At 37.9% G+C, this 17155-nt stretch overlaps 1 protein-coding gene across 1 annotated transcript in view; it reads left to right on the top strand.

Moving 5' to 3' along the window:
• The window catches only part of ADCY8 (adenylate cyclase 8), a 125742-nt gene that overhangs the window by 57091 nt on the left and 51496 nt on the right, over nt 1-17155 (top strand). The window contains 1 exon segment of the mRNA XM_030445296.1: nt 7025-7152. Coding sequence (XP_030301156.1) covers nt 7025-7152 — 128 coding nt within the window.

Below are 17155 nucleotides of genomic sequence, written 5' to 3'. Positions count from 1 at the left end.
TAATATTAAAGAAGACACAATTTCACAGCTCACTGAAGAATGTATCTTAGCTTACTTTCTTGTTTTTCCTATTCAGCTTTCTTTTGTCTTTTGACAGAGAGAAAATTAGAGCTTTGATTATTTTTTTTTTCTTCAGTCAGTTACATCAAGTATTAAAGTAAATGTTGATGCATATAATTAATAACAAAAAGTTTCATAATGACAATATCACTACCACAGAACATTCTGAATAAAAATTAGAACTCAGTTTAATATTTCTTACTAGAAATGCAATATTGTTATGTACAGCTACTTCTTTACAGTTAACAAAGAGGAAAGTGACAGTTAGAAAAGAAGACAAATAAGTTTACATAAACAGAATATATATCCCTCTACTGGAAGGCCTAAACAGAAACTTAATTAATATTAATATTTCCTTGGGCATAAATTTTGAGGAGAGAGGGGAAATAAGATGACATTCTATAAGATACTTAAGCCAAAAAAAGTTCCTGCTTTGATGAATAGTAGATATTTTTGATATTTGTTTTTCCTCTGCCTACTCAGCTGACAGTATGATTTAAGTTGTCATATTTCTAAATGTACCTACACTGTGTGTAGATTCAGTTTCAGATATGACAAGAGAAGAAGGAATAAAACCCTCCATAGAGTAATTGACTTCTGTAAGCTTTGTTGGAACAGCAGCTGGAATGTTGGCCAGAGTCACTGAGACCTAAAGATAAAAGCAAGCTATAACATTTTTGAGTTTAGATGAATGCATAAAGATGAGCCCAGACAGTCTTAGATTTGAGTTTAAACACATCCTTAATATGCAGTATTGATGCTGAGACAGAAATTTTCCCCTGAAAGATTAAAACTCCTGTGTTTAATATATAGAATAAAGTGACTGACCTGTAAGACTCTTCATTTCTCACCACCTCTCATACAATAAACAAGAATACTGGTGCTTCTTACTCAGAGGAACTGCAGATGAACTGCAGATGCTTAGTAGAAAACTCACATTTTAATATGAGCCTTTTTTTTCTATTTATGTCACTAGCCTGGTGTTAGTGGGAGAGTTATTTATATAGTGTGAATCACAGGTTGCTTTTGCATATTGAAGAACCGAATTTATTTATTTTTTTCTAAAAGAGGTGGTCTTTTTCTGTAACCTTGGTTAAAATCTCTCTTGTGAGATTGGAGGCCACCTGGCAAAAATTCCTCCAACAACACATTACCTACCAGTGACTTGCATTTCCAGAGATGGATCCAGCCTCACTACAGAGCTCCACAAGAATGCAGCATCCTATGCTCTCAGTGCAATACCTCCACCAGCTGCTATTAACAGGGAAAAGTGGAGGGTGTTAAAGGCTCTTTTGTCCCTTCAATAAAGACACTCCTGTTGAAGTGCTTTACTGCTGTTCCCAGCCACACCTAACTACCAAGCTTTTTTCTTTTGTGAAATGATCTTTAAGTACCCAACCTGAAGGATTCTAGAGACTCTGTAAAAAAACAAACAAACAAACAAACAAACAAAAAACTGTGTTAATAATTACTTGTCTAATAATAGTGAATAAATAGCAGTATTAAACTGTGTTCATACTAAAGTTATAGTATTTTAGGTGCTTAAGAGCCCAATAATCAAAAGATCTGAAAAGTCAAATAAAAACCCAGTCCACAAAATGTTTTTTATGAAATAAAGTCAGATGAAAATGACAGATTAAATAACATTTAAATGTCAACGTTTCAGTGATTTAGAAACTAAGAGTTACATAAATCCAAAACCTAAAAAAAACCCTGGCTCCACTTTGTTGACTTAGTTGGGGTCTGAATGAAATTTAGGCTCTAGAAGTATATTGAGAAATGTCTACCTCCCCTTTTATATATCTGCAGTCCTAGCAAGGGGCAGAATTTCCATATGGAATTGATCCTGCCTTAGCAGGGTAGAAACACACCTTGTATGTTACTAACAGGGATTTCTGTGCCTAAAAACATTTATGATATAATCTCCTAATTAGCGCTCGCTGGCAAGGATGGTTGCTCACCAGACACAACAGCCACAGCTGTTTTTCTTCCTCAGTATGGCAAGGGACAGAAGTGTTGATATCATATGTTGAAAAACTCAGGCAGAAACATGCCTCAGTTCCTTCTGTAACACGAGAGACCCCAAATCTATATTTTTTGTCAGCCTGGAGAAATCCTAACCACCCTGCTAAAGGCAATTCCATGAAAAGAAAGAATTCCTTACATGATCTGATAACTATGGAAAAAGAATTTAACACAGGCCTATATTTAAATACTGCATGGTCCAGGTAGAGAATGAATGGTTACCACATTTTTCCCTTTATGTATTTACAAAAGAGGAGCAATCCCTGCAGCCATGACCAAGCCTGGTCCCTCTTTTTGCCTTCACCACCCAAGTCGAGAACTTTCCTCCATCTGGCTCTGTCAAGGTCCCAGTTCTCTTTTCCAGAGCAACAGAGCTGTAATAGTAGGAATTTGGACAAACCTCTCTCTCCAGCCCACCCCAAAACCAACCTGCTGATTAAGAACCTTGGCCTTGCCCCCATTCATGCTGAGAAAAGCCTTTTGTCTTGGTTTCCTATACCTTTGGCAATCATTTCAGGAACTAAGCTATTGTACACAAAGGCCAAGTCCCTGCCCCCTCCTACTCTGGCGACCTCTTGGAAGGAGATTTATGTGTATGATCTTTTTTGTTCAGCAGTTCAGCATTAATAATTTCTCATGCACAATGTTTAACTTTTTAGCTTGAAATGATAAAAATTGTGAATGCAGATTCCTCTGTGGAATCCCCTCACTAGCCGAGGGGATTCCTTCCAAAAGGAGGTGAAGTAAATTAATTCACCACAGGCAGAATTGAAAAAGTGGCATAACTTATAGACCACAGTCATTTTTTATCCTTCATCAGAAATTTAGCCCAAGGAAACAAGAAACGTTAATGAAGTTTCTCACTGAGTCTTTCAGTAACTCGATATATTTTCAGTAACTAAATTTTTCAGCTCCACTTTATGCCAATTTGCTTTGCTTCCTTTCTAGTCACTAGGGGTGTATTTAATAAGCTTAAACATAAATCTTTCACATGTATGAGGTATGATTTATGAAAAATCTGCATAATTTCTTTTGATCTGGATCAAGGTGATTTGGAAAAAGATTTCTTATCAAGTGCCAGTGAATTAATCTAGAATTATTATTATCAATAGTTGAGTCTTTGAGTCTGCTCAATATCAACTGGGAAAATTTCGACTTATTTAATTGGTCTTGACAGAATCAGTCCCCTTAATCTTTCACTTGTACCAAATGAGAATCTGCAACTAAGGTGAAAAAGGCTGCTCCTTATGACATGCTGAGAAATTAATTTATGCCTTCAGTAAATGAAATTAATGAATGAGTATGGGGAGGAGTGTGAGGCTGATGTGAATGTCATCAGCTGTCATTTGCATGCTCAAGGACAACTTCTGGAATTGCTTATGGGAAGGGGAGGAGGAATGGAATAGAATGGAATGAAATGAAGAACAGATCACAACAGCCTCACAACAGTGAGTGTAAGAATTTATTGTAATATCTGCTACATTAAAGTTCCTTTATGGCCTTTTCTTTTATTACATAATTTTATCATTTTAAAGTTTCTTCAAAAATATTTATACTTTTCATTCATTTTCATTTAATATCCACCTGCAGCTCTTAGTGTTATAGTGAGGAGGCTTAGGAAGCAGGTTTGAGCTCTAGAGTGTGAGGAAAATCTTGAATGCTATTATCACTTTATTAAAAACTAGGTAGGCCCTTACAGATCTCAGGCCTATATACAACAATGTGGGTACCCACATTAGCCATGAATCTAACCTTAATGTAATAATACAACCATCCTGATAAAGCATCTAGTCTAAATTGTAGATGTGATTAAACTACAGAGTTATCAAAGGAAATCTCAGGAGACCACAAAATTCTTCTCTGCCAAAGGCAGATACCATTAGCCCTCTGTCTTTCCTGGCAGTAGATGAATTATCTCCTAGCTGAAACATTTCCAGAGGTAAAAAAACACACCATTTACTTTTAAAAATGGTGTAATGGGAATATTAAGGGAAGAATAAAAAAGAGTAAGGACAATATAGTCAGACTGCAACACCGTTCATGTTTAACAGTCATGATGATTTAACTAGCAGGAAAAATAAGGAATAAAAGGAGGCATTTAAGTGGTTCTTGTATCTTCTTGCACCAACAGAGCCACCCTGCCTGGCCCTCACACCACTCCAAAGGAATATAAATCTTACATCATGTCTGTTAGTCCTGTGTCGGTGCCTCACATACCCAGGGATCTTACTGCTGGACTCTAAGGTTATGTGTAGACTATTGAACTGAAGCCAACTGCTTTAGCTGTGAGCTGGATTGGTCCCTAGGCTTTCCTGACTTCATTGCCTGGATCTCCTTTGACTGTGATGGCAGCCTTGACTGCTGGCTGACATATGGACATCTGTAGAGTCATCTCCATTTGGGTATCTCACTCTGTAGATGACTTCCTGAGCTTCAGCAAATGAGTGTAGAGATGATGTATCCTGACAAGAGAAAGCTTACATCCATGTGCAGCTGACTGGATTTATTTCCTGTGTCACACACATTTGCAGACATCAAACCCTCATCAAGTCTTGCTGTGCATTAAGACTCTTCTTTATTTTTGTAATAGAAATCACATCTTTTTTTTAAAGTGATCTGCCTTGTTCTGATTAACAGCAAATGAGGAGACATGCAGCCAGGTGACGGAGGTCTCACCTGTCTTGAATGGAATTGAATCACCACTTCAATCAGTTTAAATGAGTCATTAAGAACCAAAGAGCTGTGCAATTTCATCTGCAACCCTATAAACATAACCAGTGTTCACTCATGTGGGTCTGCAGAGTGGCTGAAGAGAAGGGGACAAGGAAAGAGGAGAGTTACTAATGAATGTTAACATTTTAGAAGCATGACTTTAGCCTTGAATTTCCTTGTGAAACTTGGGCAACTAAGCATAGAACCCTCAGAGCCAGCAATGGTATTAGCTGGTGGCTTAGCCAAAGCTTCAAAACCAGTCATCTCCTACTGATGGTTTAAGGAGATTTCAGGGAATCAGATTACTTTGGCCCTGTGCCCAGAGCAGATTTTATCCTCACTGGCATGCTTAAAGCTTCAGCTGACTTCTGCAAAAGCTTTGGGTGCAAGTGTGTATGTTCCCTTTGCCACTCTAGAAGGTTGTTGTCTGATGCTGACTACAAAGCTTCATTATTCCTAAGCAGAATCTTGAATAATAGCCTAGAGTTACATTTGTTTGGCCAGTAATCAGTTCCTGTGGTACAATCAACATCCACTTTTGCTCCTACATTCTACTTCCTCAGTGTGTTTAATGTATCTCCAGTCCTTTGATTACCGCAGCCTCCAGGTATCCAAGAGAAAAATTGAAATAATACTGCAGGCCAAATTTTGCTGTCATCCAATGGACCAGTTTTACAAATCATCACCCTGCTCCCCAGAAATGATAGGTCTTCATTCTAATCTTCTGTCATGGCAGCTTTTACTGATTGAGTGCTAATACTGCACTTTGTATTTCAATGATTCCTCATCATAAAAAAATCTTCCCTGAGTGAACTTGTAATCCTGTCTGCCCCTAAACACTTGCAGCTCTGTCTTAAGATTCTTGTGATCTTTGTTCTTGTGCACTGATGATCTTCTGTGAGTACCAAGCCAGCAGAACACATTGACCAAGTTTACATCTAATCGTGGTCTCACTTGTTTTACTTGCCTGGGAACTTCAAAGTTTTTGCACCTCAGGTGTTTCTGCTCTCCAGAATCATAGAATAGAATCATAGAATGACTAGGGTTGGAAGGGACCTTAAAGATCATCTACTTCTATTCCCCCCCTGCATGGGCAGGGACACCTCCCACTAGACCAGGTTGCTCTAGGCCCCATCCAACCTGGCCTTGAACGCTTCCAGGGCTGGGGCAGCCACAGCTTCCTTAGGCAACTTCCAGTGTCTCACCACCCTCAAATTAAAGAATTTCTTTCTAATGTCTAACTTAAATCTCCCCTCTGAGTTTGAAAACATTTCCCCTTGTCGTTTCACTACACACCCATGTAAAAAGTCCCTTTTAGATATTGGAAGGTTGCTCTAAGGTCACCTTGGAGCCTCCTCTTCTGCAGGCTGAAATACCCCAAATTCTTTAGCCTATCTTTGCAGAGAAGGTGCTCCAGCCCTCTGATCATCTTAGTGTCTCTCCTCTGGACACATTCCAATAGCTCTACATCCTTCATATGTTGGGTACTCCAGAACTGGACACAGTATTCCAGGTGGGGTGTCACAAGATCAGAGGGAGAAAAAAAGATTGTCTAAAACAGTCATCCAATCACTCAGTAATATATTGCTTCAGTCTATATTGTACTATTAATATGTACTTTAACAATGAAACTCAGTATTTGCTCCTAGGGTACAGAATGTCTTTATCTGGATGCAAAATAAATGTGATTTTCCCACGTGATTAATGCAAGACACCTTCTTCAATATCTTTGGCTCACAGATGCTTGATCAGCTCCTGTAGATGTTGGGAATGCATTAGCGGGACAGTGGAAACTTTAGGTGGAAAGGGATTATCAGTTGGAGGAAAGAGTTTTTTCCTTTACTTCTAGTGTAAAAAAGGGGGCAGAAAGAATGTCCTGGAGGAATACAGCCTCAAGTGGGTTATCCATTATCTCAGTTGATTTTTCTGAATCTCTAGCCTAGCTTCCAACCCAACTCTGATGAAACCTTTCTCACCATCAGCAAGGGCATCTTTGATTAGTATAACACAAACATTAATATGTCCTTTTTTATGGAAGATGTAAAGGTTCTTTATTTCAAAAATTAAATAAGTCAAGATTGCATTAATCACAAGCAGGAAACATCCAGCAACAAGTTTTTAATGGTTTTTCCATTCTTTTTTTCAACTACTTTCAAATTCAACTTAAAATTATGAATGAAATCATAAATGCAAATCTTTGTTTTCTCCTTGATACATTTATGTATAGGAACATCACTGTCTCAGAATAAAGATCCTGGGGGACTGTTACTATTGTGTGTCGGGGCTTCCAGAACCTCGCCAGGACCATGCACACTGCTGTGTTGAAATGGGGCTCAGCATGATCAAAACTATCAGGTAATGCTTTTTTTCTCCTTCTTCTTCTTGTTTCATTGTTGCTGACACTGTCTTAAACTTCATATCTGAGAACGCTATTACTAAACAAGTAATTCCTATGGTTGTTCAGAGAACTCAGGATTATCACTGTGAAAACAGGCAGGACATTTTTTCATCTGTGTACTGCATGGGAACACATATTAAATGCATTATAGTAACCTGTGCTGTTTCAGAGCATGTAACACAGTAGCTATGTGTGCATTGTGAGTGATGGATTTCACAGATCCTGACAGTTCTCACTTTGTACTCTTTTCATTTTGAAGAGGCTGAGAAAGAGATGGAATTTCATACAGAAATCTCTCCAATAAAATAAAACAACAGTAAATGCACTAAACAGACACCTGTAGCAATACTCTAGCTTAGACACTCCCTCACAGACAAACACACAAGTAATAAGATTTGCCAGATTTTTGCTTGTTAAATTAAGTTGATGCTTAAACCCACAAGGGCTGAAAGTGTCTTAATTAGGGGATGTATCCCCATTATGTAAATATAGTTGCACAGCTGATAGATTCTTGGATTTTTATGCAATCAGGATTAATGATAACAATATTTCAGCAGTCCATATATAGATTGTCAAATGATCTACTGTAACAGTGGCCAATATCTAATTCTCCAGAAAATGTCTTCTTCTTTTTATTCTCATTATCCTCCATCTTTTTTACATCAGTGTTTCTGAGCTCCCCTTCTCCAAATTCATCTTCTGTTGACATCTTCCCCAAACAGTGTTGCTTAACCCAAGCACTCTTCTTTTTCCATGGCTGATTTGCTGTCCAATCTTTCTCTACTTCTTTTCCAGACTGCTTTCCTCCTTTAATCTGAGTGTGTCTCATTACATATATCAGACAGTTAATGAATACTGCAGCTACATTACTGAGACCTCAATAGATAAATAATTTGACAGAAATTAATTAATGGAAAACATAACAACAATTATTAGGCAACAATGATCTCTAAGAAGATTGGATTCAATTATCATAGACTAAACATTGTACAAAGTAATAAATATTTTCCTTCTGGAATCCCCACAGTGAAAGTGAAGCATGAATTAGAGAACCCAGAGATAAAACAAGCTAACAGCATTGTTAAAAATTGTTGGAAAGACACATCAAATCATTTGCTTTTGCTTGCTAGTACCATCTGTAACTAATTTTTTTTTCCTAAGAGTAAATTTCCCTGCATCTTCTTACAGATGAACTGAGTCTCAAAGGCATAAATGGTACTGGAGTCTTGGTATTTTAACTGACAGTTATGTTCAGAAGTCCATTAGAATTTTGATCATTGAAGGATAATTCAGTTCAGATTGCCTCCAATTTATTGGATAATCTCAGAATCTGGATTTCTGGCCATCCAGTGAGCATGATTTATTCCACAGGCTTTTCTGTGCAGGGTGTAGGAGCCTTTTGTTTCTTATCTTAATGTATACTCATATAGTTCACAGGGAGGACCAGTCTGTCCATGGGATATTACAAATACTTCAGTCCACATTTCTGAGTTATCTACAATCTATTGATAAGAATGCAAGTTAGTAGATATCTCCAACAATTAAAATGAAAAAAAAAAAAAAAAAAACCCAAAACCAAAACCACCTTCTTTAGAAAACTGAGTTCCTCCTGTATTGATCACTCAGAAGTGGATCAGATACAAAACCTTCATCTGAGGATTTCACAAAACAATATAGTTTCAAAATTATAGGGAGATGATCTAACATGTGAGAAATCATCATTAATATTTCACAATTGCATTGAAGTTATATAGACAAACTCAAAACCTTCTTAGAAATCAGAAGATGTTTACAGGAATTTTCAAAAAACTTCACTACTCATAAAACCTACACGAATATTTGTTCCTTCTTGTTCTTGCAAAACTTTATTTTAGCTTTTAGATCTTAGCTGTATTTTAGCTCAAGTACTAAGCCTAGCTTAAGAATTAGGCATTAAAACAAAACCCAGTATTTATGCCACAACATCCTACTTATAATTGGGATTTAGGCACCTAGATCATAGAGAGCAATCCAGGTACCTTCAGAACTCCTGAATCTTGTACCAGTTTAAATTCTTTAAGCAACGAATCTAGCAGGAAGCTTTACATTAGGCAGATCAGATTTTCTCCTGCAGGCCCTCCAAGATTCCCTGTCTTTTTTTTGATAACAAATAGTTGGTAACATTGCTGGGATCAGTATCAATGCTTCTGGTGAAGCAGTGCCCCAAAACCTACCAGTTCAGGGTACCAGTACTGAATTTTCCCTTTAGTCTTCTTGGTGGCTGCATTCTTAGCAGGAACTGAACAATGATGTTCTTTACACAAGAGGTACAATAAATATACATGGACAGATTGACTCCCGGGAGACTTCTGTGTTTTAATAGAGCTCATATCCATACAGCTAAAATGCTAAATTGTTATTTGACACTCTCTAATTATCTTAAGCTTATACACTAAGGACTTAGACCTAAGTCTTGCTACGCCATTTCCCTCTTTACAGATATATGGAACGGTTCAGAACACAGCAAAATAATTCAAGGTCATTGTTTTCTCTATAATGATTTTTCACATCACTGTGTCTTGTTACAAATCTTGTAAAAGAAAAGCTATAACTGTTATTCCATTCTGCCTTCTTGTATTTTGCTCCCTTAACCACTGACTACAGTTGAAATACAACTTTCATTGCATGAAATCTGATATTTACTCTAAAGCAAGGAAGTTTTGCCCCATCACATTAGTGCATGAAAAAGAATTCTAACACCAGCTGTCTTGCAAACCTCAGTCTCCTGTAAATAGTCCTTAGCTGCAGGTGGAAGTGCAAATTCAAATAAAAAAATCAGTCTGCTCCCAAAGGTTCTTCTATTTATCTGGTTTTTGTATCTTTTCACATGCAGCATAAACCTCCCTGTATTTAACTGTATTGTATTAATTCCTGTCTAAACTGACAGTAGATAGAAATGAGATACTAGTGGAATGCTGAGTCATCAGATGATGTTTTTTCATTTTAATAGTTATCACCCAGCATAATTGGGTGTCAGAGATAACACTCAAGGAAACTAATTCTGCATCTGTTTTAACATACAAAAAAGAACAGACATCTTATCTTTATGCCAATAGAGGGAGGGAAAGATTTGTAAGAAGAAAGAAGTCACTGTCTTTTTCATTGCATGTTACAGAAATTCCAGAGCTGTGCTGGAGTGCCAGATGGACAGGATTATAGATGGGATATGTGATAAAATTCAAGATGGGAGTATCTGTTTGATGACAATCTCTTTGCTCTTTTGTTATTGGGAGTTCCCGTTCTTCAGGCTGAGCTGTGAGGAGAGAATTAGCTACATAAAGCATCCTAAGAATAGTTCAGAGGAAAAGTGAGCTAAAGGAGAGAGGAGAGGAAACATGAAAGCAGAGGAAGGACTGTGATGGAAATAATCATAAGGAAGAGGAGAGAGTACTTCCAAAGTTGAAATCATAGAGCATAGTCTGTCAATGTCAAGAGCAAAATGAGAATAATGATTCCTGATGTGATGGCCTCGTTTTAAAGAGCTTGTTAAACATTTTTATAAGGGTACGGGGGAAAGTCACAAAATGACTTTCACAAAAGTCAAAAGTCAAAAGTCAAAAGTCACAAAATGACTTTATGAGACAGAAGTGCCTTTAAAAGGAGAGAACTGAGAAGCCTGATCTGTTTAGCTGAGTAAAAGAAAAGGATTGATAAGTTGTTTGGTAGCAGCACATAAAAAATTTTATGGGCAGGAAGCACTAGATTTAAGAAATGGATGATGGTATGTCTAAGAGAAGTGATGACTTTTCTGTCCCTCAGTGTTTTTAAATCGAAACTGATTTTCTTCCTAGGCTAAATACAGGCATAGTTAGTGGACTAAAAACAAGCTTGTGTGGTTAAAATTTACCAGCCCCTGTGGCACAAGGTATCAGGGTGGATAATGTATCTGTCCTCTCTGCTCTTAGCTTGGGACACACTGGCAGAGTAAGAGGCAGGAGCTGCCTCCAAGGGTAGAAGGCTGATGATTTTGTCACCACCTTCTCAAAGGTCCTTAAAATTCCTGTGACAGGGGAGCAGGGTGGGATTGAGTGAGGTTCAGTTCCTTCAGGTCTCACTCACAGGGTACAATGGTGGAAAATCAATAACAATCAACATAATGGTGGAAACTCAAACAAACCTTTTTGCTGCTTCATTTGTTAAGTCAAGCAGTTCTGAGTGGTTTCATTTCTTGGGTTACTTCCCATTAAAATAGCATCTGAAGTAGTAATTATTATGACAAAAAAAAAATAGTCCCAGCATACAATGTAAACTGAAGTCCAGAAATTAGATAACAGCTTGTCTTCATTAAATGTCTGTAATTAACTGCTAATATTAACATAATTTTTAAAAAGTGGGGAAAAAAGGAAAACATAACAGAGAACCTTCCCAACAAACAAACAATCGAACAAAAAGACACAAAACCCCTACAATCCACACACCCAACTATTTCAGATTATCTCAGGGACTGACCTGGCAATTTTCTCAGTTTTTGAATAAAAACTCCTTTTAAGTTAATCTGTGAACTATTAAAAAAATACAACATAAATTGATCAACGCTTGTTAAAGAAGTTATTTAGGCAGTTAAACAGCCAGGAATTGCTTTCATATTCCATGATTAGGAAATAATTATTTAATTATGTAGTAGTACAATTGAGCCAGATATCCAGTTCTGAATTGTTTCCACAGATTATTTCTGGTATCATACACAAGGCTCAGCCCATGTTGTTATGAGCCCTGATTCTCAGAAGACAGAATAATGCTTCACAGAAAAAGAAAAACAAAAACAACCTGTTGCTTACCTTCATTTCTGTCAGATGATGGAAAGGGGAAATGCAAGATATTCACAAGTTTATCCAGTAGTTTTCAGGCAGGTCACAGACTGAATAGGTTTCACACTGGGACTGGATCACACCATCACCTCCACGTGTCCCTTTCAGGCACTTACTGAGAAGAAGAGAGCATCAGGACAGGTCATCTTTCCCTGGTTTTTCTGTTGGGTGATTAAAGGAATTAAAGAGAGCAGAGATTAATAGGTTTGTCTGCCTCTGAGACTTCTTTTCTTTATTGCACCACCAAATAAAATTGAGGATATGCTGGTAACATGGCACAGGAACCTATATATTTATATAGCTTTTTAGAAAATAGTTTTCAGCTGAAAAAGCAGACTTATGATAATATTAGTCCCTTGTGCTTCATTTTCCTTCCTCTCAGAGCAGATAGACATAAAGACCAGGAAAACACCAGTGGTTTAACTCTGTCCATGTTGCTGTAGTATCTGTCTGAACTCAGAGCAAGGCAATTATATTACTGATAAGTCTGATGACATGAAATTTCTCTGGCCTTGCACTATTTTAAGCTGGCTTCTTGGGATACCAATTTACATTAAACTGTAACATCAGTACGACATAAAGTCCATTTACAAAGTGTTATACCCTATGAGTCATGGTACCTGAGCTGTATTCTTCAAACTGTTCAGTAGTTTGGTGCATCCTGTTACCCAGCTTTTGAAAAATAATAGATATCACCTTCGTAAGCCTGACACAGTTCCCAGAATCACACCAGAAAAAGAGCACTTACCTCAGTTCACCAGAAAAGCACTTGAGTACATTTTGGAAAATTCCACAAATCTGTTAAACCAAAAAGTTGTCCATAAAATCAAACCTTCAGATCATAGGACAGTTCAGTTTGAAGGTGATTACAGGACATCATTAGTCCCACCCTCTACTCAAATCATGGTCAGGTATGACCCTTATTTACTTCAACCAGAATACATAGGGATATTTTCCTATATTTGTTTGAGAATGGTAGTGGCTATGTCTTCATGGGTAAATTAAACAGCCCCAGAGAATGCCCACCAAGAAAAAGTGACACGGACTGGCCAACTCCATTCTTTCAGACCATTTTTGCTTCCAAAACTGGTCAGCTGCCTTGAAATTGCTACATGCAAACTCCTGCACCTGGGCACAGGTAGTGAGGCAGCTGCTTGGTCAGGAAAAAAAATTGTGGGGCTGTTTTAAGTATTTCAAAGCATAAACAGAACCTTGCACAATTAAGCTGCTTAGCACAGATCTCTCCAGTGTGTTACTGCCTGAATCAAATTCCAGTGCAGTCAGATTTTAGGCAGCTACAGGAATGGCTGAAAAGCAGATTTCTGTCTTCTGGCTCACTTTCTACCTGCCAATAGAAAAGCCTTTGATTAGCAGTACAGAAATCAAATACCCATTAAAGAATGCTGTCCAGAAAGAAACACCAATATCCAGTTAAAATCAATGAAATTTTTATCATTGACTTGACTGAAATGAGATATGGCATGGATAGTATCAGTCACAGTTGCCTCATCCTGGAAAGATATCAGAGAACTTGTGAGGTAACAAGAGCAATTTTATAGAACATTAATAATTCAGCTTCATGCTTTGTCAAAGTATTTGCAGAGAGCCTGTAAAACGGGAGAAGCAGATAAATTTTTTTTAATGAGAAGCTTTGTTGATAGTTACATAAATTTAAGAGTCAGAAGAACTAAAACAATGTAAAATGCCTGAGCTGCTCAAGATTCTTAATTTTTTCAGTACGATGTTATTTTTGAGAAGCTTTGTCCTGAATAAACAAGAATTACTGATGATCCATTGTGTGCTATTTCAAAGATTCTACTGGGTTTTTTTTCCCTATAGGAATATATAAACAAGACTTCTTAAAGTCTGTGGTAGTCTGGCTATTATTAGGAAGATTGATTTGACCACAGTGAAGTCCCTTTTTCTACATAATTTTAAATCTGTTTCACCCCACATAACTCCAAATTTTAAAGAAAATCTCTGTTGTTTTGGTATTTTTTTTACATACTAATCAGTCACCTCACTTTTAAACAACAACCATTTGTTCTTTAGTCAATTTAAAATGTTACACCAAAAATTCAGTGAAAACTAACATCTCCACAAACAGGTTCTCAACTTATCTGCTCTCAGCCTTGTGCTGTAAATAGTAAAGTAACGGGATCAGGACCAGATTGCTGTTCTGCTTTGATTCATGTTCATGGAACATGGACAGGGGGTGTTTAAATATATCTCAGACTGCCTGTGGCTCGATTCAATCAGGTTTCCTCATGCAATTAGTTTCCTACCTATCAACATAAGAACACATTGCTGTGAAGGGCAAGTAAGAGGAGGATGTGAAGATGGGGGCCCTGCAGGTGCACCAGCAATGCTGCAGGCAGAAAAGCAGAGCAGCCCTTGGTGCAGGGATGTGGGCAGGTGGCCAAATGTGAGAGATGGAGAGATAAGATCAAATGACACCTGAGCAGCACAAAGGAATAAGGTGCTGGGAGGTTATGAAAGATAATACAATGAGGCAAAGGAGATAGGACCTTAGGTCTAGGGGTCTGCAGTGTCATGCAGGAGGCTGTGTGGACAGCACAGCTATGGGAAGTTTTGAAAATATGCAGAAGTTCTATGTGGCTATTGAGGCTGACAAAGCCTTTTCAGGCCATAATCACATTTTTATGACAAAGGAAGAGTTACAGACCAGTGATCCTTAGTTAATATTCTGGGGATGTGTTGCTGCATAATCCCTGGTCTCTCAAATGAGAAATTTGTGTGTTCTCATATAGGGTACAAATGCAAAAACATATTTTACAGTATGTATTTCATAGAATGGTTTGGGTTGGAATGGATCTTAAAGATCATCTAGTTCTACCACAAACTCCCTGGACCACCCCTGCCAGTGTCTTACCACCTACATATTAAAGAATTTCCTCTTAGTATTGTATCTAAATCTTCCCTCTTCAAGTTTTAAACCATTCCCCCTTGTTGTCTTGCTACATGCATGTGCAAGAAGCCCTACCCCAGCTTTCTTGTAGGTCCTCTTCAGGAAAGCTGCCTTTGAGCAGGTCACCTTCGAGCCTTCTCTTCTCCAGGCTGAACAACCCCAACTTCCTCAGCCTGGCTTCATAGGGGAGGTGATCTGTCCCTCTGATCATATTTGTGACTCTCCTCTGGACATGCTCAAAGACTTTGAATAGAATACAATCATTTTAGTTGGAAGGGACCTTCATGTAGTCCAGCTGCCTGGCCATTTCAGGACCAACCAAAAGTTAAAGCATGTTACCAAAGGCATTGCCCAAGTGCCTCTTAAACACTGACAGGCTTGAGGCAGTGACCACCTCTCTAGGAAGCCTGTTCCAGTGTTTGACTATCTTCTCATTAAAGAAATGCTTCCCTATGTCCAGTTTAAACCTCTCCAGACTCAAATATGAACCATTCACACATATCCTATCACTAGATATTGGGGAAAAGAGCTCAGCACCTCCCTCACCACTTCCCTTGCTCAGAAGCTGTAGAGAGCAATCAGGTCATCCCTCAGGCTCCTTTTCTCCGGATTAGACAGATCCAATGTCCTTAATAGCTACTCATAGGACATTTATTCCATCCCTCTCATCTTTGCTGCCCTACTCTGAACACATTCAAGGATTTTCACATCCATTTTAAATTGTGGGGCCCAGCAGTGCACACAATGCTCATAGCAAGGCTGCTCCAACTCTGAACACAGCAGAATAATCACCTCTGACCAGCTGGTGATGTTGTGTTTGGTGCAACCCAGGATGGAATTTGTCCTCTTGGCTGAAAGGACACGTGGATAACACAGATTGAGCCTGGTGTCCACAAGCATCCCCAGATCCTTTCTGTAGGGCTGCTCTCCAGCCTCTCTTCTCCTAGTTTAGACTTTTCCCTGGCATTACACCATCTGACACTTGGACATTCTAAATTCCATGCCATTGATGATTGCCCAATGCTAGTATGTGTCTAATGTTAAGCACTAGTATTTACTAGTAAATAATACGATCTTGCTTTAAATCTAAATTGATCTAATACAATGTGTGTGCATATATGTATATTACATAAATGTATGTATTAGGCCATTTTCTTAACTTTGAAGTCCTTTTATTACGTGCATTTTTTTAGGAAAAGCTTTTGCTCAAGTGTTCCTTTGGACCCAATTAGCTTTTTAGTTCAAGATAAGGAAATCAGACATGAAATGAAAAATTATTATCTTAGTCTGACAAAAGAAAAATGCTGACGGAGGAAATTATCATATGGGGAGTTGTGTGATAATTCCTCTGGCAGTTACAGGTGTTAATTTAGATATTCTTGTAGCATATCAATAATAATTCTTCAAAGCACTTTAAAAATCTGAATGCTTTCACTTCTCTTAGCTGTTCTCACAACATTTAAGTCACTATTTCAGTGTGGAAGACTTGTTTCCATATTCCACCATCCAGAGACATGTGTTTGTTTAATTTTGATATTTCAAGTCCACTTGCTTGCAAACCAGCAATGATTTTGTACATTAAAACTATAAACTTGGACTATGAGAACGCAGATACATCCCTCCCCAAAGCTTTCATTATTATTATTATTATTATTAACTTTTAAAAAATAGTCTTTCTGATATCTGAAATATGATATCTGAAATAAGTTATCTTCCTGATATGATGAACAGATCTTCTCTAATGGGCAAACAATGGGACATATTATTTTTATGTTTTTCTCCCTGGTTTTGCAATATGCAAGGAAGGGAAATATATATGAATTTGTTATTTTCAGTTTCACACATTTTTATACAACTGATTTATCTACATTTTAAACTTTTTTTTTTTTCCCCCAAACTGAACAGATGCCCCATTACAACAACGAAAGGCCAAGTACTGAATGCAGTGAGCAATTCACCCTTTTCTCCCCCAGAGAGGGTCTGTCAAGGTCATGACTGAGGCACCTGAGGTAGTTAGTTTCAGAGTTGTGAAACAGAGCTGTTTATTCTTTGTCTGCTCTGTTTAGTGGTCTTGCTGTGCTGATATTGACTTCAGTGACAGCAGAACTGGGGTTCTACAGAGAAACAGCAACCTTGTTTGTGGACCAGCAGTAACAATGTGCTTTTCCTTTCCTGAGCATGCTA

The sequence above is a fragment of the Calypte anna genome, chromosome 2 (assembly GCF_003957555.1).
Source record: "Calypte anna isolate BGI_N300 chromosome 2, bCalAnn1_v1.p, whole genome shotgun sequence".
Taxonomy (NCBI): Eukaryota; Metazoa; Chordata; class Aves; order Apodiformes; family Trochilidae; genus Calypte; species Calypte anna.
This window is presented reverse-complemented; position numbering and strand designations above follow the sequence as displayed.